General features: G+C 39.5%; 1 protein-coding gene across 1 annotated transcript; it reads left to right on the forward strand.

Annotated features, from left to right (window-relative positions):
- Nucleotides 1-5,914: 5,914 nt before the first annotated feature.
- On the forward strand, nucleotides 5,915-11,251 carry ddit3 (DNA-damage-inducible transcript 3). Its single transcript, XM_015606928.3, has 4 exons — nucleotides 5,915-6,052; nucleotides 8,143-8,207; nucleotides 8,819-9,024; nucleotides 9,354-11,251. The coding sequence occupies exons 3-4, from the start codon at nucleotides 8,884-8,886 to the stop codon at nucleotides 10,053-10,055; spliced, it is 843 nt and encodes a 280-aa protein (XP_015462414.1). The 5' UTR covers nucleotides 5,915-6,052; nucleotides 8,143-8,207; nucleotides 8,819-8,883; the 3' UTR covers nucleotides 10,056-11,251.
- The last annotated feature ends 102 nt before the right edge of the window (nucleotides 11,252-11,353 follow it).

Below are 11,353 nucleotides of genomic sequence, written 5' to 3' on the forward strand. Positions count from 1 at the left end.
TTTGACTGGTATTGTATATATGTTACATTCATGCTTAAAGAAGACATGTTAATTATTAGCATTAATCAATATTTATTATGATTTTATAATCGACTCACCAGTCCTGTGTGCGTATGAGTGTGTATGAGTGTGAGTGTATGAGTGTGAGTGTATGAGTGTGTGTGTATGAGTGTGAGTGTATGAGTGTGTGTGTATGGTCTTATCAAGGGGGCATTTCATGTTAAGGTTTTAACACAGTTGTGTAAAGTTGTTTTTGACTCAGTTTCGGACATTAACAATGCATGGATGCTACAAAAAAATCCATTTATTGAACCAGTTCAAAAGAACGACTCCCAGAAGAGTGTAACATCACTGTGGACTGCAGAAGAGCCCGGTGGAAAACACCGGTCACAGCAAGCACACGACATAAGAAACTACACAGGGCTTTAATTTATATAGCTTAACGCCAATGAAGACAATTTATTTACTGTTTAAGTAAAGTCAGAAGCTTATTTAGGCTTTTAGAACCTTTCCAGACTATGTTGATTTTTTCTCATCTATTGACTGGGACTGGGTATACGTTTGTATCCTATAATCTAAGCTTAATTATTCTATAGTTTTATTGACTTATCAGACACCAAAGAAAATGTATGCGTTCCACATTAGGGCAGTTTTCTATATATTAGGCTGAATTAAAAGAGATAAGGACCAGTTTTCCCATTTAAAATAGCCAAAAAAAAATGATTAAAGTGTGTAAATACTTTTGAATGAAGCTATAGCTCAGCAAAAAAAAAGGATGTTTTCCTTTATACAAGAACATAAACTTTATTTGACTTCATGTCCCAATTACCTTAATTCCATTTATGTAAGCAGTAATGTGCCAAAGTTTTAGGCACCTTTATAAATTAAAAAAAAACTTTTCTTACCCTTTCCTGTGCAGAAAGTGTACCTTAAATATTATTAGAAAAAATGCAAAAAAAATAAATCACTGTTACATCATTAAAGCATCCCCAAAGCAGCTCTTCTCGTGGGAGTCTTGTATTATTTAAAAATTTTCATTCAACAGCTGGTTTGGTAAATTAGTGCTTATTAATGATGTTGATTCAGGTGAGCTGGTGATAGAATTAAACAGATCCTCTGGGGCGCGGGCTGGGAACGTCCAGGAGAAGTCTGTAACCAATATTTATACTTCAGATTAGCTCACATAATATCTACTTTATTAGATTCATTATGTTGTTATTATTATGTTACTGTACTTATGTTAATGTTAACCTGTAATTAATCCAGTTTTTACAAGAAGCATTGCTGAAATAGTGTTCTTTTGTGTCTAATACTTCGGCAAAGTACTGTGTGTTTACAATATATACAGTACATGTATATATAAATAAGTATATGTGTGTGTTTCTAAATCACAGGTAACTACTAATATCAGATTCAGGTGTCATATTAATTCCAATGTCTTGGAATTCTGTGTCACTGAGATGTTTTTCTCCAGCCCGCCTGCACCAGCTCTGAGGGAAAGCGGGGGAGAAGGAGGGCGGTGATGCCATTGTATGCAGACATCTGCTAAACCCTAATGAAGCTGTGGGTAAATACCAGCTTTGCCAGGCACGTGCTGTTTATCTGTAATCTGAACAGGTTAGAAAGTATTTAAATTAAACTAAACTAATTAAATTACACTTATAACCTCTCTTTCACACACACACACTCTCTCTCTCTCTCTCTCACACACACACACACACAAAGAGTAAACTGCACTGATTCAGAAAAGGAAAGCAACAAAGAAAAAGGCGGACACAAACAAATCCCCCCGAGCATCCTTACATACAGCCTGAACACCTACAGGGTTTAACCCATTAACGCCCAAATATGTAGACATACATTTCCTTTAGTCCACATGTTCTCTGAGCTCAGCCGAGCATGGATATGAATTCCTCAAATCAATCAACTCATATTAAATAAAACAATACCTGTTATTCCACCTGTACACTTTTTATACACCTACAGGACATTTCTTAAGAAGAGTTATTCACAGAACCATGACAACTCAAAGAACAGCATCAATGTTTAAATGGTTCTGTGTGAGATTCTTACATAAGATGATATTGTGCTTTAAATTTCTATATACAAGTTCAAAGTAAGTCAAAAGTCAAAAAACAAATCTACACTTTTTGTACACTTCTATCTCTATAAAGGGTTTTTCTGTATATCTAACACTGCTATTAAAAAAAGGGTTATTCGGTCCTTCGTAAAAGATGAACTGAACTGCTGTATATGGCTTATTAAAAAAAAACATTTTAAAATGATTCAATATAGAATCAAAAAGTGGTTACACTATTGCACACTAGTGTTACACATCTAACAACCTGTACTACCCATGTTGTGCATTCTTCTGCAATATATAGGACTGCTGTATAGTAGGCTACAGTGACAATCCAAAGAATTGGTTAAATGCTCATTGCAATTTTTGATGAGAGAAAACCTGTTGCATGCATTTTTTTAAGAACATTAAAATATATAGAATATGGTTTTATATAGCACTGTAGCAATGTGGGTTCTGGTATTGTTAAAAGTATTACCCTGTTCCAGTAGAGTACACTAGTGTACTAGAGTACACAATTTTGATAATAGTGTAGTGTACTAATAGTAGTTTACCATTGTGTAGATCTATATAACAGGTATAAAACCTTTTTAGTGCTTTAGACTAAAATAGTATTCTCCTTGTAATTAACCATTTAAGCATTCAGATTTTAGGGTGTGCCAGTCTATAGAACCCAGATTTGCTGCTTAAGAAGGTTAAGAATTTTACCAAAGTCCAGATATAGCTTGAATAAAACTATAAAGACGAATGCAATCAAAAGAATCAAAAGATGCCTTGTGCATGCAGTGTCTGTAACCATCTAAACAACATCCCATCATATTAGATCCATCAGAAGAGCACGTGCGTGTGTTCTGTGTGTGGTACAACTATATGGAACCCAATAGCGAGCTGTGGGACATGGACAGGTGTGTTAGTTAACTCTTAAAACAGCGAAGCGCGTGCTCAAAGTGTTCATTATTTGTGTCCATGCGGTTCTCTCAGCACCTGGTTACTTTATCCTACCGTGTCCTCAAAGTTTGGGGGGAAAACACACACAAACACACGCATGCATACACACATGCTTGCATACACACAGGAGTCGCCCGGAGTGCCCATGCAGAGCGCGCGCAACTTTGGGGAATAAAGGCTTAAGCTGCCAATAGCGTGCGGCGCTCGGAGGTGATAACCATTAGCGGCGGGGAGAGAGCGCGCGGACACACAGCAACAGCCTCCCCACTCGTGACGTGGACGGCGCGTCTGCTCGCGAGCTCCTGGAAACAGTACGTGAGGCTCCCATTCGCTAAAAGCCCGCGCGCGTTCCACTCGCGCTGTTGCTAGGCAATACAGCGCACGCTCCGCGCCGCGCCGCGCATGTCGAGGCGCGAGGCGCTCCAGAAAAACAAACTCTCAGGTCTTTTTTTTTTGTTGTTGTTGGAAGAGTTTCCGCACAGGCTCCTAACGAGATGATCCTTCGGTCACCGCGGCGGCCCACGAGCCTTTTCAGTCACCCTGCAGTGGGGCTCGAGTTCTCACATCCCACCCAGCACGCACGAGCCAGAAAAGGGCGTACAAAGTGCGTTAAAAAACATCAAAAAGAGTGCAAAACCTGTAAAAGAGTGTAAAACCCTGTAAAAAAATAGTCCAAAACCAAATCCAACACAAAACAACAGAGTAGTAAAAAAAGTCCACAAAGCAAAAGTTAGTTAGCTTACAACAATAACATCCAATCCAACCCACTCTATTCACTCTATTTCCCATGGGATAAAAGTGACCCCATTCACTCTTGCTGGAAGGATAACATCTGCCTGCGCGTGACTCAACCTCCTTTATCTTTATGATAGGAAAGATAGATAGTCAACATGTTAGAGAGAGAGAGAGACAGAGAGAGAGGTGTGTCTGGGCATGAAGAGCTCATGCAATCACTGGGTTAAGTTTCAAAGACAAAACCCTCTATGTTGTGTTTCAATCAAGTAGTTAACTAGGGCTGGGCGATATGTGAAAAAAACAAACTATCTTATATTGTCATGATAGAGAAAAAAGATATTTGCACGATATTGCAATATTTTATTAATTGTATTTGGAATGTTTTGACATTGTGACAAAATACACTATACTGTCAAAAATGTCCGCTCACTTGCCTTGCATTTGGTGATATGAGGCTTGAGCTAATAATCTAAGGCGATTGACTTTTTATAAAGTTGGTTCCTCTGTGCACTGCATTTTATATCTCTGTTGATAGAGTGGAGTTGAGACTGAGCTGCTTTTGTTTCCATTCACTTCCACTTTGTTATAATATCACTGACAGTTGACTGTGGAATATACAGTGCTATTTAGTAGTGAGGAAATTACACTACTGGACTTACGCACAGTTGCTACATGGTCTCACTGAGCTCCTGAGAGCGACCCATTCTTTCACTAATGCTTGGTTTTATACACCTTTGGCCATGGAAGTGATAGGAAGCTGATTTCAATGATTTGAATGGGCGAGCATCTACTTTTGGTAATATAGTGTTTTTCAAATACTCTTCCATCCTCTTTATTTATACCCTAAAATTTAGGCTGTTCTAAAAATACATACAGGGACTATACAGTTTTGTAATAAGCAGAAATGTGCAGTGGGTCCTTGTTATTTAAGCATTGACTATATCCACGATACACTAATAATACAAAAAAAAATACGATATGTTGTGTATTATTATAATTAAACACAACGCATTACAATATGATAAAATATGTATTTTTTACTTTGCCCATCCCTAATAGACTATTAATATGATTTAATATGATTAAACACATTGTAAATAATGTGTTATGATAATCTCCTTAACATCTTTTTTTTTCAAGAATATATACAAAAAAAAAAAAAAAACATTCTTAACTTTTAAAAGTGTATTTAATTCATACTGTTCCCAGTAATTTTGGAACATTATACAGTATTGGTTCATTATTCGTGATAATTAGCTAAATACTGTGTGAAGAAAAAATATAATATTTATAATATTAATATTTATAATATAAACTATACTATGAATGATGTCTATTTAACTATTAAACTATTGTTGTGAACATATGAAGCACGAGGTGCCAGGGAATCATTAAGCTAAACGGCACCCCAGCGGAAGGGCGTGGGATGGGGGGTGTGAGGAGAAGGTGGAGAGTGGAGGGGGGTGGTTTTTATTATTTTTGAGGTGATTCCGTGATTCCAGTGGGCAACGCTGAACTAACGCTAAAAGATGAAAGGCAATGCAGTTCGACACTTCACTGCTGTTATTATTATCATCTCACTTTGCCCCCGAAAAAAAAGAAAAAAGAAAAGAAAAGTGCTGGGGGCACAAAAAAGAGAGGAGCAGCGCTGCCCAGATACTCGTAACAACTACGGATATAATGCTCTGTTTTTAAGGGTGTATTGCCAACGCCAGCAAAATGGATACATTTTCTTACGCCCTTATAAGGTATTTTGTCTGGTTTTCCTTTTAATACAAGGCTGTTTAATAAAACATGCTCGGGTTTCTGCTAGTCTTATCTCCGACTAGAAACCGGTTGCCAACGATTGCATCATTCCTTTCATGTGACTCCCTTACGCCCCAAATTCGTCCTGCCCGTCTTAGGACTGCATCACAGCTTTCTGTTCACACAAACTCCTCTCGGAGACACAACCAGCACCGCTTCAGCGCCCGCCCTATCCGCGCTCAGCTCGCGCGCTCATTGGATGTCTCTAAGCAAAAGTGCTGTAAGCATCGCTCGCGATTGGTCCCCGCAGACGCCCGTCCGCCCCGCGCACCGCCGACCTGCGCTAGGTTGCAGCCGAGGCCCCTCCTCCGGGGTTTGGTTGGCGCGGTGGCCGCGTATAAAAGCAGCCGGGAGTTTCCGAAATTCACACTCGGTGACTTCAACTGAACAATGGTTAACATGAGCTATCAGCAACCTCAACAAAAATACATACATACCCCGAGTCCAAGAGAGACCAAAAAACGACATAATAAACGAAAAAGGGTAAGTAGCGATTTTATCATTTGTTATGTATTGTCTTTTCTTCGTTTTAGTTCAACTTTCCTTCTGTTCTTCCTGTTTTCCTGCTTTTCGCTTTGGGAAAACAAGAGAGAGAGCGCTCGTGTTTTGGCTGCGCTCCCGCGGCTGTTTTTGGAGCGCAGTTGCTCCTCCTCGCTTCTCTAAAATCTGACAGGACTGACTTTCTATACTGAGCTATATAATACACACCAATATATATATTTAAAAAAAAAGTACAGATTTGTACTAAAAAAAAAGAGTACAAAGCTTGTCGCTCGGGCTGTACCTTACAGTGAGGCACAACTGAGTATCTCTCAGTGAATGTCTTATTTTGTACCAGTAATGATTATAAACATTATCATCAACTTAATATATGTGTCAAACACATGATCCAACATGTTCTGGCTTTCAAATTAGAAAAAAAGTATAATTAAAATATATATTGTATATTTGTACAGTGATACATAATACTGATTGTATCTTTTGGCTGCTGGTTAAATGGAACAAATCTGTAAGTTACTCCCTGCTGTTAGGAAAGACTTTGTACTTTAGAGGGAACACATTTTAACCTATATGATACCAATATTATACCTTTTTAAGGGGTACAATTATGAAAAGTGTACCTTTTTGTGTAAGACCATCTGTTTTATTTTCCAACAAATAGATATACCTACACAGGAAAGGATTAGCGGCATTTTTATGATTTATTTGTTTACTTTATTTATTATTAGTTATTTTATGTATTGTTAGTTTTTTTCTTCCAAAGTTTGACACGCGTGTCAGCTGTCACTTCGCTAGCTAACTAACCAACCCAACTAACCTACGACTTTTGTAAGTGTTATTAATTAACAATAATAAAAAATAACAATAATATTATTCTACATTATATATATATAAAACTTCGCTATAGCTGTGAAATGTAATACAGATTAAACAAAATAAAGGTTTTGTTTTCATTTTAAAGCTTATTCGATAGAAGGGATTCGATGGGGCTAAACATTAATTAAACAATAATAATAATCAATGTAAAATACAATTTGTAGACAATTAGGATGTTATATAGCTGCCCTTTTATTTTGTCTTGGTTTCTCCTTTTGTTTCCCCGGTCCTGTACTTTGCTTCCATGACGTAATTGGCTGGCTTACAGTTTATTTAACCATTGTCCAGATTGGCTTGGACTCACACACACTCACTCTCACACACTGTTATGCAAGTTTCTCCTCAACTTTTCATTTATTCCGCTCAGACTCGAGGTTATATAGTCTTTATATTCGCTTCAGGTACTATTATTTTTATAGTTCAGTTTCACGTGTGGGCAGCTACCTCTAATCCTCTAATTCAGGAAGTTGTTTTTCTTCTAATGTCCTAATAATAATAATAATAATAATAGTAACCATCATTATGCACTCTTCAAATTTTAAGTGTATTTATTATTATTATTGTGTCAAACATTAGGATGCCACTCCGCTATTCACTAATACTTTCTTCCCCTTCAAAAAAATAATAAAGAATAATGTTTTAATGCTTTTAAAGCAAATCCATCAAAACTACTTACCTCCCAGGCTTCTAATAAGTGTCAGTTCTACTGTTTACTGTTTTCTGTCTTGTGTTGTGAGAGAGGTCAGGCAGTATTGTGAGGATACTGAATTAGAGCACAGCCTTCAGCCCCTATAGGAAGTCAGTCCATTAGCTGATGGGACGGGGCTGTTTAGAAAGCTCTTCGGCTCTGATTTCACACTCCCACAGAGGGCGCCACCGGCCTCCCAACCAGCCTTTTGTTTACATAAAAACCCAATGACCTCAATTTAGCTTTATTATTCTTCAACCAAACAATCAATAAACCTCAGAGTTCCACTCTACTGGACATTTCCAACATGTTTAACTACACTAATACAAATTTCCTTCACTTTTTTCAACACAGGGTGTAAAAAACATTGGTATTTGTTATACAATTGGAGAAATTTGGATTATAATTATTATATTTTCTGAAATGTGAACATTCAGCTATTACATTAAGTGTGTATAAAATGTGTATACATATTAATGCTTTAATTTTCCTTTTTTTTTGTTAATAGAATTTCTGGGACACAATTTTACCATCGTCCCACAATCACACTTGATTAAGAAGAAACGCTTTAAGGTAAGCTGTTCTCTCTCTTGTTTAATTATTTATTTATTTTATTAAATTCAAGTCAGTTTTCTAAGAGAAAAAAAAGGAGTCAAATAGTTCATATTTAAATAATAACTGTTGCATGTGAGGTGTTTTTGTCTTAAAATCTGACTGAATTAGAAATTGTCTGACTGGCTGTAAAGGTGACCTGTAGGTGCCAACGTGAGGTGTTTTTATTTGTCATAAAGTTGATTTAATATAAATGTTACACTAATGTCCAGCTGTATTTTAAGGAGCATGTGCATGCAGCTGTGTGTATAGTATAGAATGCCTACAGTTGGACGGCTGTGCTTTCTGCAGTAACTCCCTCTGGCCACTGAGTGTCCTTGTAGCACTGAACGCCTTAATCTGTCAATCTCGATCTTGGCGACGATGGGTCACTGCAATTTCGATATTCTTCCACCACTCTTTGCTGCTAGTCACACTCAATACCGTACTGTATGTGAGCCTGTTTTTAGTGGAGCTACCGAAGCACCTTGTTTCCCGCTGTGACCTAAAACAGCGGTTGGAGAATTTTTATATTTTTGCTTTCCAAATTTGACAAATTTATTTATTTATTTATTTTTTCGTATCTGGGCCAGGTCTGCTGTGCTGGGTGTGGAAGCATATCGAATCGTGTCTGTGCGTTAGCGGCTGATTGGTGAGGATGACTGCGGAGTGGCTGTACCCCCCTGGCGTGGGGCCGCTGTGTGGTGCAGAGTTGGAGGCGTGGTATGAGGACCTGCAGGATATACTGGGCTCCGACGCAGGTGGGGCCAAGCACACACGTGCCCCGCCCTGCGCCGAGGTCAGTCACGTCAAACGCGCCGTCTTGCCATCTTTCTGCTCTTCTGCCTCCAAATGTTACGCTCTCCCTCCTCCTTTCTTTCCTCCGTAAATGCATTTGACGCTTTTGACGACCTGCTTTTCTCCACTGCCTGCCACTGTTCCCTTTAAGTGGTAATTTGGAGAGGAAACACCTGGGCAGAGATGCCACTTGATGCAGATCAATTTTGCCCAATACTCACTCTTAGAGGGAACAGTGCTGTGGAATGGAATTGCATTTTCATTTGATTTCATCAATTTTTTTTTCTCGGTAAATAACCTCTCGTTCTGTCATCTTGTTTGTTTCTGCAGAAGGAGCCAGAGTTCCTGGACGTTCTGGAGAGCTGCTCCCTCACCTGGCTGACGGAGGGGCAGGTGTGGGGGGAGGGGGTGCAGCGTGTGATGGAGGAGCAGCCGATGCAGCTCCCCGGCCACCCCCCGGCCTCCTGCCTCAGCCCCCCGCCGCAGGAGGAGCGCTGCGGGGCGGCAGAAGCGGGGAGCTCCGGTGGCGGCGGAGACCTGCTGCCACCGGAGTTCTTCGAGCTGTTGAGCGAGGGTGGAGTTGGGCTGGTGGAAACCGGGGCAGTAATGGTGACCGGCGGCTACCACCATCACCACCAGCACCCCCCACACCCCCAACCCGCATCTCCGGCTGCCAGCGAGGAAGACCTGCCCACCGTGCCCGACTCTTCGTCCTGTTCCCCGTCATCTTCGGCCTCACAGTCGCCGTCCCTCAACTGCTCCCCTCCTTCCTCACCTCCTAGCCTCTCCCCACCAGCCTCCGCCTCATCCGCCACCTCCCAGCGCCTGGGCAAGCGGAAGAGGGGAAGCGCCCTGGCCTCTCCTCCTTCGGGGAAGAAGAGCCGGAAGGAACGGGAGCAGGAGAACGAGAGGAAGGTGCAGGAGCTGACTGACCAGAACGAGCGCCTGAAGGCGGAGATCGAGCGGCTAGGAGAAGAGGTGCAGCGGACACGCCGTGCACTCATCGAAAGGCTCGTCAACACCAGGAAGTGACAGGCGGGAGGGCAGGGATGAGGTGGATGGACAGAAAGATTGTAAAGAAGGAAGGAATGAGTGGAAAAAAGTCCAGTAGTTCACATGAAATGCACATTTAGAAAGAAGAAAGAGGAAAAAAGGCATGTGGGCATTGGGGAACAGAGGGATTCACTTTGAGTCTCCCCTACGAACGGATGAGAGAGAGAGAAAGAAAGAAAGAAAGAAAGAGAGAAAGAGTGAGAGACAGAGAGAGTGTAAGAAAGCATGATAAGGAAGTCAGATCTAGCCATAGAAAGATAATCGGACCCCAGATCTGGAGTTAATGCTGTTAGGAGAAGCCTCAATATCAGGCACCTTATTTACAATTTGATACATGGTTTGCTACACAGGTATCTGACAGTGGGTTGATGACCATCTTCCTTTTAAACATTGTAGCTGCAATACGTTGCTTTTGAACACATTGAGAAGAATACTGTAAAAGCAAGCAATAAGACAGAGACAGCCTATAAGATGGTAATAAGACTCCTGGGGTGGGTGGAACCGGCAAGCACTCAGTAGTAAGCTATCAGTTTTAGAAAGCTGTACTATTGTTTGTCTGTTTACCCTTGAAAACGATTTGCAGAAGTGTAAAATGGTTCTAAGTAAGGATTCCAGGTGCATTTCATTGTAATCCATTTACAGATGCAGTTCAACATCTTGTTTCATCATCAATAATTAAAGGGCTTATAAACACAACATTAATATTTTAAAGCCACGCCTAGTTCAGAGATTAACAGCTCAGGAATGTTTTTCAGAGCGAATGCGTTATGAGATTGTTTGTTTGTTTATTTTTATTTTTCTGAAGCTCAGCTCAAGCCAAGGCCTCTAAGCGTGTATGTATGGAAAAAAGGTGAGAAATGTGGTTGGATGTAGCTCTTGTTTGGTTTTCAGTAATTTTCTTAATCTTTCTTCTTTTTTAAAAATAGAATTAGCTACAATGTGCAGTTCACTCCAACCTACATTTATTTTTCTATTATCTGCCTATTTAAATCATTTACCATTATATATATACAAATCATATTTCATACTGTAGCACTATAGTAATGTGTAATAAATAAAATATGCATGCATGACAATATGGCTGTATTTACATAGTTAAACAACTGTTAGAATTTCATTTTGTATTTACTTTATGTATTGGGCACATTTACTAATAAACTTTTGAACAAAATAAACGCGTTTGAATTTTCCCTTTTTATTTCCATTACTGTCTATAAATTGTTGTTTTTAAATACATGTATTACATAAAGTTTATATATATATATATATATATATAT

Source organism: Astyanax mexicanus, chromosome 5 (genome assembly GCF_023375975.1).
Source record: "Astyanax mexicanus isolate ESR-SI-001 chromosome 5, AstMex3_surface, whole genome shotgun sequence".
Classification (NCBI taxonomy): Eukaryota; Metazoa; Chordata; class Actinopteri; order Characiformes; family Acestrorhamphidae; genus Astyanax; species Astyanax mexicanus.

What these genes read in the sequence shown, in the direction of transcription:
- ddit3 (XM_015606928.3), top strand. Translation starts at nt 8,884, where the DNA reads ATGACTGCGGAGTGGCTGTACCCCCCTGGCGTGGGGCCGCTGTGTGGT. An exon ending in GTGCCCCGCCCTGCGCCGAG is followed by an intron (nt 9,025 to 9,353) that starts GTCAGTCACGTC and finishes TTGTTTCTGCAG; the next exon opens with AAGGAGCCAGAGTTCCTGGA.